This window comes from Homarus americanus, unplaced genomic scaffold, assembly GCF_018991925.1.
Source record: "Homarus americanus isolate GMGI-L3 unplaced genomic scaffold, GMGI_Hamer_2.0 scaffold57563, whole genome shotgun sequence".
Lineage (NCBI taxonomy): Eukaryota > Metazoa > Arthropoda > Malacostraca > Decapoda > Nephropidae > Homarus > Homarus americanus.
Genome location: NW_024752597.1, coordinates 95,306 through 112,500, shown reverse-complemented (window position 1 = coordinate 112,500; position 17,195 = coordinate 95,306). Strand labels below are relative to the sequence as shown.

General features: G+C 40.2%; 1 protein-coding gene across 1 annotated transcript in view; it reads left to right on the top strand.

Annotated features, from left to right (window-relative positions):
- LOC121855143 overlaps window positions 1–12,978 on the top strand; it is a 20,534-nt gene extending 7,556 nt beyond the window's left edge. The window contains exons 5-22 of the mRNA XM_042350011.1: window positions 531–659; window positions 831–1,544; window positions 2,526–2,632; window positions 2,930–3,325; window positions 4,067–4,133; window positions 4,513–4,701; window positions 4,894–4,983; window positions 5,314–5,394; window positions 5,598–5,790; window positions 6,094–6,226; window positions 6,564–6,731; window positions 7,037–7,120; window positions 8,953–9,085; window positions 9,767–9,839; window positions 10,199–10,306; window positions 11,077–11,158; window positions 11,573–11,777; window positions 12,068–12,978. Of these exons, the coding sequence (XP_042205945.1) occupies window positions 531–659; window positions 831–1,544; window positions 2,526–2,632; window positions 2,930–3,325; window positions 4,067–4,133; window positions 4,513–4,701; window positions 4,894–4,983; window positions 5,314–5,394; window positions 5,598–5,790; window positions 6,094–6,226; window positions 6,564–6,731; window positions 7,037–7,120; window positions 8,953–9,085; window positions 9,767–9,839; window positions 10,199–10,306; window positions 11,077–11,158; window positions 11,573–11,777; window positions 12,068–12,192 (3,077 nt within the window). The 3' untranslated portion in view covers window positions 12,193–12,978. The remainder of the gene's footprint in view (window positions 1–530; window positions 660–830; window positions 1,545–2,525; window positions 2,633–2,929; window positions 3,326–4,066; window positions 4,134–4,512; window positions 4,702–4,893; window positions 4,984–5,313; window positions 5,395–5,597; window positions 5,791–6,093; window positions 6,227–6,563; window positions 6,732–7,036; window positions 7,121–8,952; window positions 9,086–9,766; window positions 9,840–10,198; window positions 10,307–11,076; window positions 11,159–11,572; window positions 11,778–12,067) is intronic.
- The last annotated feature ends 4,217 nt before the right edge of the window (window positions 12,979–17,195 follow it).

Below are 17,195 nucleotides of genomic sequence, written 5' to 3'. Positions count from 1 at the left end.
CCCCATGATCCCACCAGCCCCCAACCCCATGATCCCACCAACCCCACTCCCCAACCCCATGATCCCACCAGCCCCCTCCCAACCCCATGATCCCACCATCCCACCAGCCCTCCCCAACCCCATGATCCCACCAGCCCCCCTCCCCAACCCCTCCAATCATCCGGACATGCCACTGAATATAACAATAATTATTTAACAAGTTGTTGGAAAAGTTTGTGGTGCTATGGTGATAGTTTGTGGTGTTATGGTGATAGTTTGTGGTGTTATGGTGATAGTTTGTGGTGCAATATGTTATCCTTGTAGCTGAATACATGGTCACAAGTTGCCTAATAAGAGAGATTGTTTGTTTAATTACAGTCAAGAGCCAGTACAGTACCTCACTATTATTCTATACTGTTATCACGTGAATAATAATAATAACAATAATAATAATAATAATAATAGTTTTAAAATAATAATAATAATAATAATAACAACAGTAATAATAACAAAAATAACAACCACAACCACAACAACCACAACCCTTCCAGTGTGTGAGGGCCTGAGCAACAACCAAGACGACTTCTACGTAGAGGAAGAGTACTCACCAAACTACGACTACGACTACCAACAAGACTACGACACAGGCTTCAACAGTGGGTTTGGAAATGACTTTTATGGTGCGTAATACGAGGTCGTTTAGCTTTTGTTTTCAATTTATTGCATATATTTTGTTTTTCCTCTCTCTCTCCCTCACTATCTTTAGCTGTATTTTTTATATCTCTCTCTCTCTCTCTCTCTCTCTCTCTCTCCATGCTTATGTTCGACTTAATATAGGCATTTAATCACAGGTTATGCTTATGGTGACTACGAATATTTGACTGGAACAACGACAGGTGGAACAACTACAGATGGTACAACCACAGGTGGAACAACTACTACAGGTGGTACAACGACAGGTGGAACAACTACAGGGGGAACAACTACTACAGATAGTACAACGACAGGTGGAACAACTACTACAGATAGTACAACGACAGGTGGAACAACTACTACAGGTGGAACAACGACAGGTGGAGCAACCACAGGGGGAACAACTACTACAGATAGTACAACGACAGGTGGAGCAACCACAGGGGGAACAACTACAGGTGGTACAACGACAGGTGGAACAACTACAGGGGGAACAACTACTACAGATAGTACAACGACAGGTGGAACAACTACTACAGGCGGAACAACTACAGGTGGAACAACTATTACAGGCGGAACAACTACAGGTGGAACAACTACTACAGGCGGAACAACAACTACTGGTGGTACAACTACAGGTGGAACAACAACTACTGGTGGTACAACTACAGGTGGAACAACAACTACTGGTGGTACAACTACAGGTGGAACAACAACTACTGGTGGTACAACTACTGATGCCACTACAGCTGCAACAACTACAGGTGCCACTACAGCTGCAACAACTACAGGTGCCACTACAGCTGCAACAACTACAGGTGCCACTACAGCTGCAACAACTACAGGTGCCACTACAGCTGCAACAACTACAGGTGCCACTACAGCTGTCAGTGTCCGTCGTCTGTCCGTCCATCTGTCCGTCGTCTGTCCGTCCATCTGTCCGTCCATCTGTCCGAGTTGACTTAAGAGTTAATGGTTCAAGAATCAACATCATGGCTGCTTAATATAGGATTATTTTAAGCCATGGTTTAAGTTTGTGTTTATCCATGATCACGCACAATGACTCCCCACCCTCAGTTTTGTCCACTCCCCACCCTCAGTTTTGACCGCTCCCCACCCTCAGTTTTGTCCACTGCCCCCACCCTCAGTTTTTTGTGCACTCCCACCCTCAGTTTTGACCGCTCCCCACCCTCAGTTTGTCCTGCCCACCCTCAGTTTTATTGTCCACTCCCCACCCCTCAGTTTGACACTCCCCACCCTCAGTTTTGTCCACTCCCCACCCTCAGTTTTGTGACGCAGTTTTGACCGCTCCCCACCCTCAGTTTTGTCCGCTACCCACCTTCAGTTTTGTCCACTCCCCACCCTCAGTTTTGTCCGCTCCCCACCCCCAATTTTGACCACATACAGAGAGTCATTACAACACCAGCCAATAAGATTTCTCTATAAGATCCTGAGGGAAAAGTTGTAACTAATGGATGATATTTTTGTTAACATTAATTCTTGTTAATTCTTTACTCTCTGTCTCTCCCCTCTCCCTCCCTCTCCCCTCTACCTCCCTCTCCTCTCTCCCCACCATCCCCTCTCCTCTCTCTCTCTCTCCCACTCCCCTACCTCCCTCCCCACCATCCCTCCCTCTCTCTCCCACCATCCCCTCTCTCTCCCCTCTACCTCCCTCTCTCTCTCTCTCACTCTCCTCTCTCCCTCCCTCTCCCCTACCCATTATTCTACCTCACTATAAACGATGAACTGCTTCTTGTCTTATCTCACTGTGTTTCAATGTGCTTGTGTATATTTTCTACTTTACTACAGTACTTTAATTCCTAACCAGGGGAATTTTTTTTTATCATTTGAAGATAGTACCACTGTAGCTACAAGTGCCTCTACTGATGGGTCAACTACAGCTGGTACTACTGATGGGTCAACTACAGGTGATGCCACTACAGCTTCAACAACAACAGATGCCACTACAGCTTCAACAACAACAGATGCCACTACAGCTTCAACAACAACAGATGCCACTACAGCTTCAACAACAACAGATGCCACTACAGCTTCAACAACAACAGATGCCACTACAGCTTCAACAACAACAGATGCCACTACAGCTTCAACAACAACAGATGCCACTACAGCTTCAACAACAACAGATGCCACTACAGCTTCAACAACAACAGATGCCACTACAGCTTCAACAACAACAGATGCCACTACAGCTTCAACAACAACAGATGCCACTACAGCTTCAACAACAACAGATGCCACTACAGCTTCAACAACAACAGATGCCACTACAGCTTCAACAACAACAGATGCCACTACAGCTTCAACAACAACAGATGCCACTACAGCTTCAACAACAACAGATGCCACTACAGCTTCAACAACAACAGATGCCACTACAGCTTCAACATACGAAGACTTACGTAGAAAAAGAGACACACTGAATATTAAACCTGAAACCCTAAAACACTTCATCAAGACCAAGAAGGTGAATGGAGAAGGGACTAACACACACACATACGATGGCAGTTCATGGATAAAGGAAGCTAGAGTTAGGTTCAAGAGAGAAGCCAAGGAGGAAAAAGTTACAGCAGCTCGGGAGGAAAAGGTCACCGATAATATTCGAACACTGGATTTCTTACAGTTTACTCAGGTGGGTCAAATGTGTTTTTATTATTATTTTTTTTTTTAATATTTTGCATCACCTGACGATTAACTCCCCCCCCCCTTCTGTCTACCTGTCTATAGTTTATTTCACCTGATGATTATATTGTATTACACTAAAATCTACCTAGGTAAGGGTTAGGTTAGGTTGTTTGGCTCCCCCTCCCCCAAGTTCATTTTACCTCCATTCTCTCACCTCACTATAACCTTCTCTCACCTCTCTATAACCTTCTTCTCTCTATAACCTATCTCTCACCTCCCTCTATAACCTTCTCTCACCTCACTATAACCTTCTCTTCACCTCTAACCTCACCTCTCTATAACCTTTCTCTCACCTCTCTATAACCTTTCTCTCACCTCTCTATAACCTTCTCTCCCTCACTATAACCTCTCACCTCACTATAACCTTCTCTCGCCCTCACTATAACCTTCTTCACCTCTCTATAACCTTTCTCACCTCTCCATAACCTTCTCTCACCTCACTATAACCTCACTATAACCTTCTCTCACCTCTCTATAACCTTCTCTCACCTCTCTATAACCTTCTCTCACCTCTCTATAACCTTCTCTCACCTCTCTATAACCTTCTCTCACCTCACTATAACCTTCTCTCACCTCACTATAACCTTCTCTCACCTCACTATAACCTTCTCTCACCTCACTATAACCTTCTCTCGCCTCACTATAACCTTCTCTCACCTCTTTATAACCTTCTCTCACTCTCCTCCAGGCTAATGAACACAAGTTCGTGGTGGAGTATGAAGAATACGAGGATGTAACCAAGACAGATGCTGCAAGTAAGTTATAATAATGGATAATGGAGGAGAATGATGGTGGAGAATGATGGTGGAGAATGATGGTGGAGAATGATGGTGGAGAATGATAGTGGAGAATGATGGTGGAGAATGATGGTGGAGAATGATGGTGGAGAATGATGGTGGAGAATGATAGTGGAGAATGATAGTGGAGAATGGATAGTGATAATAATAAAAAAATAATGTTTGAATTAAAACAAACAAACACACCAAAAAACAAAAACAATATCAAATCATTTTCAATTAATGTTTTTGTTGTTGCAATTAAATCAATGTTTTTGTTATTATCGTTGTTGTTGCTGTATTTAAATCATCGTTGTTGCTATTAATCAAAGTTATTATTATAGTACGTACATTACAGAGACTCCCGACAAATTCTTCCCATACGAAGACCTTCATGATCGATATGACACCAAGGAAAATATTGAACAGATACGCCTACAGTGCAGTTTCTACTACAAATACCTCAAGTACCGGCAAGATGAAGAAAGTGATAACCAAGGAATGGGTCTTAGTTTTGACCCTAAAGATGACCAGGGTTGTCTATATAGTAAGTTTGGTTAGGTTAAGTATGATAAGTTTATTGACTATTTATCCATCCATCTACTGTATTTATCTATATATCTATCCAATCACCCGTCTACATAGCCATCCATCGATCCATCTATCCACTATTCACTTCATTTTCTTCAACCTACTTTACATGAATTATAACTGAGTGTCCCCCTTCTCCCTCCCTCAGAGAACTACAAAATGGATGTCTCCTACAATATTCTCTGCCGCCTGGAGATCTTCTGTGACAACTTTGGCTGTTTTGACTACAACTTGAAAGGTGTTGGAAGTCTTTGGTTTTTGTTCCTTGACTAGTGTTGTGATTAGGTACAACTCAAGGTGATTGTGATGATTGTGTTGTGATGGAATAGGTGTTTCGTGATGGGATAGGTGTTTCGTGATGGGGTAGGTGTTTCGTGATGGGATAGGTGTCTGTGTGTGGAATGGAAATGGGAAAAAAAAAGCGACACATCACCACACCACAACTCACCATAAACAAACCACTAATACATACATACACACATCAACAACACATGTCAAACAAACCTGAAACACTCACCAGCACCACCAATACATAGAACAATAATTAATACTATGTTTTATATTACAGAGTACACAGAGACGAGAGGTATGGAATACAATGAAGAGACCCACTGCCCATCCTGTTCCAAAGATTGTTTACCAAAGAGCTGTAGGTATCATGAGGTCAACGCAATAAATACCTTCCATCACAATTAACTATGTACTTACCAGATAAAACAACTGCTTTTTGTACCATTAGTAAATTAATCACGCAGGTAAAATTAATTAGTTTCGGAGGGTCTGTAATCAAAAGGTAACGCCAAAGGTCTATGATTATAAAAGACCTCTACTGATAATGATACTGTGTTTCAGTTTTCGATACCTGGGTTGACACCAATTTGACGGTAAGCATGGTGGAGAGAATGTTTCAGAAGAGCCACACACCTGACTTCTCCGATGTGGTGGGAGTGTTTTCGCCTACAGCCCAGGATTTAGATACTTATGGTCTTCCTACCAAAGATTTTATTCGTACCTGTAGCTACGACCGGCGGCCTTGTACCCATAAGTGAGTACTGTTACCTCTTTTAACCCCTTGAGTACAATGATTTAACCCCTTCACTACTATGATTTAACCCCTTAAGTACGATGATTTAACCCCTTGAGTACACTGATTTAACCCCTTCACTACTATAATTTAACCCCTTGAGTATGATGATTTAACCCCTTAAGTACGATGATTTAATCCCTAACCTAAGGTGTTCTGGCTGTGCTTTACAATACCTCACATACTAACCAAACCTTACTTTACTTAACCAAATTTAACCTGACCAAACCAAATCTAACTCACGATTCATTTCTATCCCGACAGACATTTCCAATCGTGGACTAGTGATCAGTACGGCATGTGTTACACCTATAACTCAGCTTTCCGTAAGATCAAACTCAAGAATAAGAAAATTGTGAGAGCAGTTCCCAAAAAGACTTCTACTGTCGGTCCTAGGGTCAGTGTACAGTATACTCCAGGGTGTCAATGTATACTCCAGGGTGTCAATGTATACTCCAGGGGGTCAATATATACTCCGGGGGGTCAATATATACTCCAGGGTGTCAATGCATATTCCAGGGGTCAATGAATAAATTATTTCACAACAGAGAGGCTATAGAATAAATTACTTTTAGTATTTTTCCTCTATCTCCCGATATAAGACTCAATATATAAGTCAGCAACTACTAAATATTAACAATTTCCTCCCGTAAAAACACCGGACAATAAAGATCACCAAAAGAGAAACAGAAGCCGAACTTACTTTACAACGGTGGTCTTGATGTCACCTACAGAATGGGTTGAGGCTGATGATTGGCATACAGGTGAAGAATTACCTGTCCCTCCTGTCACCTGAGATCGGGGTGAGGGTGATCGTCCACAGTCCTCGCCAGTTGCCTTTTCCTGAGGACGAGGGCTTCAATATCTCCCCTGGCCTCAGTGTCTCTGTTGGAGTGTCTAGGGTGAGTATGGGGGCGGTACACTGTCTGTCTGTCTGTCTGTCTATCAATTTCACCGTGTCTGTGTAAATAAGTCTCAAGATCTGAAAAATTATAAATTAAATAAATACAAAATTCTCAAGTTATGAAATGTAATAATTCTTAAGTACTGTAAAATGATAACTTTGCTACATACAGAAATTAATAAACACAACATGATAAATTCAGTGATACATAAATACAGCAATAAATTAAACAATACATAATACTTAAAGTAATATTATACATTAAACCGATAAATAATTCTTGAGTAATTAATTTGTCAACAGAAAAAGATAGAAAGGGTTGGTCCTCCTCATGGTACCTGCAGGTCGACCACAGACTCCAAGACTTTCCACGAGTACTCCTCTGTTGTGAGTGTCCACCTCCTGAAAATTAGACCCGAGCTTATTACACTTGAAGATTAGATACCCTAGCTTATTTCACCTGAAGATTAGACACCTTAGCTTATTTCACTTAAAGATTAGACACATTAGCTTATTTCACCTGAAGATTAGACACACTAGCTTATTACACTTGAAGATTAGACACATTAGCTTATTACGCTTGAAGATTAGACACATTAGCTTATTACACTTGAAGATTAGACACATTAGCTTATTTCACCTGAAGATTAGACACCTTAGCTTATTACACTTGAAGATTAGACACATTAGCTTATTACGCTTGAAGATTAGACACATTAGCTTATTACACTTGAAGATTAGACACATTAGCTTATTTCACCTGAAGATTAGACACCTTAGCTTATTACACTTGAAGATTAGACACATTAGCTTATTTCACCTGAAGATTAGACACATTAGCTTATTACACTTGAAGATTAGACACATTAGCTTATTTCACCTGAAGATTAGACACATTAGCTTATTACACTTGAAGATTAGACACATTAGCTTATTTCACTTGAAGATTAGACACATTAGCTTATTTCACCTGAAGATTAGACACCTTAACATTACCTAGGAAGATTAGGTTAGTGTTGGGTTAGGTTATGTTAGTGTTAGGTTGGTGATATGGTGATTAAATTGAGGGTAGGGTAGGGATCATAGGGTAGGATAGGGTAAGGTAGGGATCATAGAGTAGAATGGGGTAGGGTAGGGTAGTGATCATAGAGTAGAATGGGGTAGGGTAGGGATCATAGGGTAGGATAGGGTAAGGTAGGGATCATAGAGTATGGGGTAGGGTAGAATGGGGTAGGGTAGGGATCAGGTAGAGGGTAGGATAGGATCAGGTAGGGTCAGGGGTAGAGGGTAGGTAGGAATAAGGTAGGGATATGTAGGGATCATAAGTAGGTGTAGGATCATAGGGTAGGTAGAGAGTGTGGGGTAGGGATAGGGTAAGGTAGTGACATAGGTGGGGAGATGTGGGGTAGGGATCAAAGGGTAGGGGGGTAAAGGGGTGGAATGGGGATCATGGGGTAGGGATCATAGGTGGATAGGGTAAGGTAGGGATCATAGAGTAGAATGGGGTAGGGTAGGGATGATAGGGTAGGGTAGGGACTGCTGGTGAGAATGGGGTAGGGTAGGGTAGGGATCATAGGGCAGTAGGGGGTATGTAGGGACTATAGAGTAGAATGGGGTAGGGTAGGGATCATAGGGCAGGGGTAGAGATGAAAGGGAGGATAGGTAGGTTGGGTCAGGTGACAGGGTGAGGGGTAGGGACTATATGGCAGGACAGGTAGGGATCATAGGAGGGTTGGGAGGTAGGGACTGGGGTAGGGTAGGGACTACAGGGTAGGGTGCAGGTGGTGGGAGTAGAATGGGGTAGGGTAGAGGTAGGTGGATAGGGGGGACTGCAGGTAGATAGGCAGGGGTGGGGATCAGGTAGGGCAGGTAGGGATCATAGGTAGGGTGGGAGGGATCATAGGGGTAGGGAGTAGGGTAGGGGTGTAGGGGCGTAGGGATCATAGAGTAGAATGGGGTAGGATGGGGTAGGGTAGGGATCATAGGGTAGGGTAGGGTAGGGATCATAGAGTAGAATGGGGTAGGGTAGGGATCATAGGATAGGGTAGGGATCATAGAGTAGAATGGGGTAGGGTAGGGATCATAGGGTAGGGTAGGGTAGGGATCATAGAGTAGAATGGGGTAGGGTAGGTTAGGTTAAAATATCAATACACTGGAAGAATTTATGCCTACTCTATAACTCTTCTTTTCATGGCGAGTTATGTCTCAAATGTCTGCAGAGATGCAAGAAGGTGTGTGTGGAGCAGGAGCTGTGGAGTAAGTGCGAGTGCTACAGCGGCAAAAGTCCAGCCTACGACATCCAGACTATCAAGAAGCCTAAGATACAATGTTCTGCCTTCAATATTACCCAAAGTACGTTATCGAGCCACTTTTAGTAAGGGATCTATTGGACAAAAATATCACGGGAACAAATTTTATAAAAAGACACAGGAAAATAAACCACCGTACCACCAAACCTAACACACCCAACTGAACGTAAACTAACTAAATCAAACTTATCTCCAAACCTACCACACTTATGTTAAATTTAAACTAACTTAACTTTACCAAACTAACTTGCTTGCTTACTTACTTGTTTATGTTAGTCCTTCGTGTCCAATGATGACTTATTCTTCAGGTTTATTGGCGAGTCCTACAATGGCTGTAGATTCCAATACTTTATGCACACTGCTTCTTACAAACAAGTCATTTATAGTCTGGGTTTGGGGGTGGAGGCATACACACACACACACACACATGCCTCCTTTGACATTGTTCAAAGGAGATGTTCTTGGGTTTTCAAAGTGTGGTACAGTACAGCACTTTGAAAACCAAACTTACCACACCCAAGGAAACAAATAAACTGACCCTAATAAGACTGAATTTAAAATAAAGTAATTGTAATTGAATACTTTTTCCTAGTTTGTAAATAAAGAAACCAGGTAATGTCAGGGTGTTTAATCATCAGGTAAAATAAACTGGGGTGCCTAAACTTTACAAGATCACAACATTTACCATCGGATATGTATTAATAAATTGTTGTGTCTTGTGCAGAGTTGTGTACGGAGATGGTGATGTTTTCCTACCAGCAGCGACTTATTAACTGTGACTGCCCACCATCTTGTCAGTGAGTACTTATCATTAATGGCTAGTGGTACAGGAGGGGGGAGTGTTAGGGATAGAGCTGGGGGGAGTGTTGGGGGTACAGGAGGGAGTGTTGGGGGTACAGGAGGGAGTGTTGATGGTACAGGATGGAGTGTTGATGGTACAGCAGGATGGTGTTAGGGCACAGAATTTAGTGTTTGTAATACAGAAAAATGGTAGACAAAAGCAACAACACAACCATCTTTAATGTGACTTATATATTACTGTATATAAGATGATGTCTATTAACTTTGGCTACCTCAGTGTTAATAAGCAGTTATATCTTGTGTTATGAGGCTAATTATGTTAGTTACGGCATTACATCACCTATCATGTTTACAGCGAGACGATGTTCCAGACGAGGGTAACGTCGAGTGAGGAGAATACCCTTTTTTACTACATCGTCCAGAACCTAACCAAGAGGATGATGGGAGACGACCTGTGTACTGGGTGAGATATCTCTTGTTCTTACAGATAAAAACAGGTACCTTACATATCATCACTATCCACTGAACCATCTACCACAACCCACCTGTGGATTAATGCCTCATCTTCCCCGATATAACGTGTAATTGATGGTTTAATTAAGTGTATCCTGCGAGCGAGTGAGTGAGGTGTAGTCACAAGTCAAGAATCTGACCATCACTTTTCATGTAAGTTTGGGTAGATTTTCATTCTTGCCTTGTGAATGTTAGTGAGTGTAAGAGAGGAGGGATAAGGATTGGAAGTACTAGACAGGGATAAAGATTGGAAGTACTAGACAGGGATAAAGCTTGGAAGTACTAGACAGGGATAAAGATTGGAAGTACTAGACAGGGATAAAGATTGGAAGTACTAGACAGGGATAGGATTGGAAGTACTAGACAGGGATAAAGATTGGAAGTACTAGACAGGGATAAAGATTGGAAGTACTAGACAGGGATAAAGATTGGAAGTACTAGACAGGGATAAGGATTGGAAGTACTAGACAGGGATAAAGATTGGAAGTACTAGACAGGGATAAAGATTGGAAGTACTAGACAGGGATAAAGATTGGAAGTACTAGACAGGGATAAAGATTGGAAGTACTAGACAGGGATAAAGATTGGTAGTACTAGACAAGGGTAAAGATTGGAAGTACTAGGTTGGTATTATGTCCCCCCTAAGCACGATAGTCTTGATGTGTAGGTGAACTGGTTGTTGACGGTGATATAACAGGGCCGTACATCTTTGTCTTGCAGGGCCCAGAACGAGACAGTCCGCCTCCATGTGTACCTGGAGTCCCTCACTTACGAGAAGATTCAAGAGAGTGCCGCCTACACTGTGAGTACCGTCCATCACAGGTTTTTCCACGGAGAGCATATGAATGTTTGTACTACATCAATAATATTATCCTCATTTGTAGGAGACCTCATACATCAAGTATACAAACATTCACTTGATTCGTTTAAATTTGTTTGAGACTGTGTATGTCTTGGAGTTTATATAAGCTAAAGCTAACATAAGTTTACACAATACACGGATAAGACTAAATACCTGAGAAAATCCCTCTGAATATATTAACACAAGATGATGCTCCTTACATCAAATTACATATCTGTATAAAAGCTCTAAACTGAGATAAAATAATGAACTACTATATGTCACCAAACAAAAAAATTTATAAATGTATTCCTAAAATAAATTCTAAAATTGTATTAATTCCTAAACAAATTCTCTCCTTGTTTACACCGACAGTGGGACACCCTCATCTGTAACGTGGGTGGTAACTTAGGGCTCTTCATCGGCATGTCTCTGGTGACCATAATGGAGGTGGTGGAGTTCCTCGTGGATCTGGCCATCTTCTGTTTCCGCTCAAGACGTAAACATCAGCCAAACTCGAGTGTGAAGATCGCTCCCATAGGACCTATCCCATATGGCTCACTTGTGCCTTTTCAATCAGGTACTGTATTGTGGTGTAGTGTTTGTATGGTGTTCAGTTAGTGTAGAGGTGTTTTAACTGTGGACAATCGGTACATCACTAGTTTTTTTTTGTTTTAACCAGTGTATGGTAGTTAAGTATTCCCTCCTCCACTCCCAAATGTACAAAAATGAAATACGACGAACCAATCATGCAATTTCTACAAAACCCTGTAAGGCAGTGTGTGTGTGTGTGTGTGTACAGTATATTTAAGACACCCTGTACTGTCATTGAAGTTATCAGTGACTATAAAAATCTTTCATTTTATACAGAATCGTCCACACAGACCCACAGTGCTCGCCAACCTATCTGTAGTGACCCGCCCTGGCCACAAATGCCGAGAGGCCCCGCTGCGTCAAGTGCCTTCGACAAAGCCTTCTTGGACGACAACTACTAGTACACTCCACCAAACCATCCAGAGTCTGTGTCAATATCTTCACAACTTATGGACCTGAGGTTATATTATGCAAGAACAAGAATGTTTAAATGGTGTAGATAGAAATATTGCTTCTGAAACTGAACCTCAACAGAAAATGATACAGTATTACGAAAAGATGAGAATTGTAATACCTGTAACTAAGTATTTCAATCTTCTTCTGAAATACAAAGATAAAAAAGGATCCAAAGTACCGTCTTACATAAAGGTTCAGCTGACGATCATCATATATGCAAAGTTTCATAAAATTCTCTTGAATATTGGAAGGTCATAGGAAGGCTCACTTGAATAGTTGACTAGACAAAGGCCATTCCTATATCTCTGACAGCAGATGATGGCAGGGAACAAGAACTACCATTTACCAATAATTATGTTCACCTGAAAATATTGACTGCAGTAATAAATAAAAGATTTGATTATGCACATGTAATATTATAAAGTACTGAACATTATCCCAGTGTTTCTGTCATGAGTGCAAATTACAAAGTTCTCTATGTGTCAAATCAAGTGTTCTCAATGTGTCATGTCAAGTGTATACAGATCCTCTTCCTTCAAGTATTTTGGACCTGGTCTGGCGGGCTCCATGTTACAGGTCAACACTTTTACATATTTTTCTTATTCATATCCATAATTTTCCATTGAATGAATTAATAATCAATGTTATGAAATGTTACTTAACACATTTAAATAGTATATAATTATTGCATTTTCTTCATATCTGTATAATCAACTATTACAAAATACAACTCTATCTTTTCACTTAACGGCCGGGTTTTCTTCTTGCATACTATATATTTAGGTGTTATGGTGAGACCTCTATTTACGGACTATATGGGAGAGTATAATCCATTATATCGAGGTTCCGTCAGATGTTAAACGTACGTAAGACTCATACAGGTATCTACACACAAATCACAAGGACATTAAGAACTAAGAAGGATTAATACTACAGACACAAACAGACAAATCAAACAATTGTTAACTGTAAGAAGAAATTTATTTTAATGGTGCAGATGAACACAATAGCAAACAAAATACTCAAACAAAAACTAGTACTTTTTTTTTTAAACAATTCTTACTTATTCTGTTTACAATACTTAACATATAGACTTAAAAGATTTTTACAGGAGATAAAACATGGGGGAAATGTATACTGTATGCAAAATCACATCTACCCAACAGTACACTGAGAGCAGAATTTTATAATGTCAGGATATTAGTCATGATGATCTGGAAAAAAAAAGTATCTGGAAAAAAACAAAAAAACAGGTTAACCATCAACACCAATGAACATCTTCCTCTGGCGCCATTGGTCAAAACTAATCCAAATATGGGCATAAACACGATTATTTCTCTCTTCCGTTGGCCTCTTCAGCTTAGTTCCTCCTCGTCTCTGCAATAGGAAACTGAAGTGCCGTGAGCTTCGGAGAATTACCCAGAATTTGTGTACGGAAATACCCAACCTATACAAATTCTACCCTGCCGTAAATTCCACTCTCAAATGTGTTCCCGGAAGTGCTTTATATAAGATGAACTAACCCCATAGACTACCCATTAAATCTGAAGAAATTAAGCAAAATCTGTACCACAAAAATAATACTGTCATCCCACTGTAGATGATCAACTACAGAAAAACAAGCACGGTGTATATTTCAATGGCTGTAGAATACATTCAAAATACAGAATACAATACACAGGGATTTTTAGATCATCCTGTATAAACAAAATCAAATACTGCTTCTGGAAAAAAAAAAGTTAATAATTTTGGAGATTTGTAGAATTATAATACCATCTACAGCAACGTCAAGAAATACGTAAAGAGAATTGAATACTAAATAGAGAGCTTGGTTATAAGGATCATATGTGTGTATAGGGAAGCATTGGGAGTAATTCTAACTCTAACTATAACAAATATGTATGAAAAGGGATTAATTGGTGTTTAATGTGTATGAACAGGGATTAATTTGCCTTCAATGCATATGAACATGGATTAATTTGCCTTCAATGTGTATGAACATGGATTAATATATATCTTGTGTCAAACAAGGAACAGGAAAATATTACTGAGTTCACCGTCGCACAAAAACAGTATCAGTGACAGTGACTCGGGGAAATATTTAACATTATATAAGTTAACAAAAATACCCCCCACGGTTAAGGCTAGTTACGATAAGCCAGGATAATGTTGGTCACAGTAACCACAAAGTGTGAAAAGTGATAGAGTATATTCCCACAGTCGAGGCTTTTCGGAGGGCAGAGCAGTGAGCGGCAAATGCAAGTCTGAAATTTATTCGATAGGTAAATTTAACTTTGAAATTTGTGATGTGGCTAAAGTTAAGCACCATGTATGAGTGAGGTGAGATGGCTAGGTGCAAAAATGGTCTACATGTGTACAACAATGTGTGAAAATGCTTTATGAAATCAACCACCTCCACTACGGGGACGCCACTTTTAATACTGTATTTCATTTGACGGATGCCAGATGATTTTATTTAGCACAGAGGGGAGCCCGCACGTAAGGGGTTAATAAGTGCAAAATGACGTTAGAAAAAGTTATACAAAGTTTGAGATGCGGCTGAAGACGACCCACAAGTGTATGATAATTTGGGAAAAGGTTTAATGAAGTTACGTGTTGTGTAAATAATAATAATACAGGGAGGAAGAAAGGAAGCAAACAAGGAAGGAAGGCAGGAAGGAAAGAAGGAAGGAAAGAAGGAAGGATGGAAAGAAAGAAGGAAGGAAGAGAGAAAGGTAGGAACAAAGAAAGAAAAGTAGGAAGACAGAAAGAAATAAAGGAAGATAAAATATAAATCAATTCTATATGAGTCGGAAGTGAAGATCATTTGGGTTAGGTTAGGTTAAACAGATGAGGAGGTGGGAATAATCAAACCACATTTTACACAGGTAATTATTCTCCTCACAGACATATAACTATTACACATATTGGTAAAGGTTAGTTGAGGTTTAGGTTAGGTTTAGGTAAGACTGGATCAGATTAAGTCTGGTTAAGTTAGGTTAGGATGACTTAAACAATAGAAGCAGTGGGAATAATCATTACCATTTCTTCAGATTCAAAACTATTACACTACACACACAATGGTCAAGCATGTTTACCAGAGTTCATCAAACACAACAAAATATGGAGGTACAGTATCTGAAAAAGAGATGAAAAGTGAGAGCTGGCTATATGTGACACCCCCATTATATGGAGAGAAGTACGTTAAGCTTCACCAAATCAAAGGGTTAAATATTATCCTCAAAGGGTTAAACTAACATCCTGAATGGGTTAAGCTGCTGTATTTAAGCCAGTGTCCTCAAGGGTTAAGTCAAAAGTCCTTAAAAACTTACCATCAAAGAGACGTAAAGTGAGGGGCGATATGATCGAGGTGTATAAATGGAAGTCAGGGCTAAACAAAGGTACCCAAACTATCCAACCAGGAGCAAAATCATAGCAATGGTTTTAAATTAGACAAATTTTGATTTAGGCGTGAGATAGGTAAATACTAGTTTGGAAATAGAGTAGTGAATGAGTGGAACAAGTTACCAAACATCATCATTAACTCGAATACGCTGCATAGCTTCAAACATAGGTTGGGTGGATATATGAGCAATAGGGGTTGGGTGTAAACGGGACTGCCCAGTATGAGCCAATAGGCCCTCTGCAGTTTCCTCCATTCTTATGTTATGTTAAACATTATCCACAAAAGGTTAAACCAACATTATCCTCAAAGGGTTAAACTAGTGGTCCTAAACCATCATCATCAAGGGGTTAAATCAACATCCTGAATGGGTTAAATCACTGGAAGAACCAAATATTGCACACTCATCTTGGGTAAATCAATCAAGTCCTGAAGCAGTCAAGGAAGTAATGAAGGAACTTATATTAGGCAGGAAGAGTCACCAGCAGATAGGCCAACCTGGAAAAAATTATAAACAGTACGGTACATGCTAAAGAATTACGGAGATGCAAGCAAAGGAATCTGTAGAAAGGGTTTGAGGCATCAGAATGGTGAATAGAGTTCGATAAGCAGCCATTATTTTTTCCGTGGGGGCTGGAATACGACGAAACCTGTATTTAACGGACTTCTATATCGAGGGTCCCCATATATGCATAAATTAGACGGCAAGGAACACAAAATTTCGACAGGTAGGTGATGGCGGCTGTTTGAGGGCTAAGCAAGAGGCCATACCCATTAAATTAGTACTTGTATTTAACTACTACAGGTATACTGTATACAAAATGGGTGAAAAGGTTACATCATCGTCCTCAAACAGTTAAGCTAAATTTCTTAAACCATTGGCACTTAGGGTTAATATCCAAAATGGGTTATAGTTAATGAATTAGCTAACTCAACCAAGACATTTATCCGTAGGTTAGATCTCGCGTCAGACCATCGATGTGTTCTCGAGTACTTGAAACGATAAGTGACAAAGAGACAGATGAATGTGGTGAATATTATAGATATATGCCCCCTATTCGTGCATTTAAGGTGTAGTCATAATAACAAAAGGGCATAGGTAGATATGGCATACAGTACTACATAAATGACTCATAAGACTGTAGAAAAGTGCACACGAGTATAGGAAAGCGTACACAAGTATATCAAAGTGCACACGAGTATATCAAAGCGTACATGAATAACAGAAGCAAAACAAAAAATATACAGTAAAAAAAACAATAAGAAAAAATATCTTTATCTCCCTCACAACCACAAAACTAAAGACATTATATTCACCAAAAGAAAAGTTCCATGTAATTCCATTATCTACACAGTGAGAGATCAAACTAGACTCCACTTCACCTTATGCATCCAACAGACACCACAACTAGAAGTGTTGGTGTGAGGCAGATTAGATTGTCTGTGTGAGTGAAGATTGATGTGTCATTTTCTTTTATGATTATAGCATAGTAGAGACACGTGATAAATAAGGATGGTGTGGACGTGTGGGACGAATGGATGGGG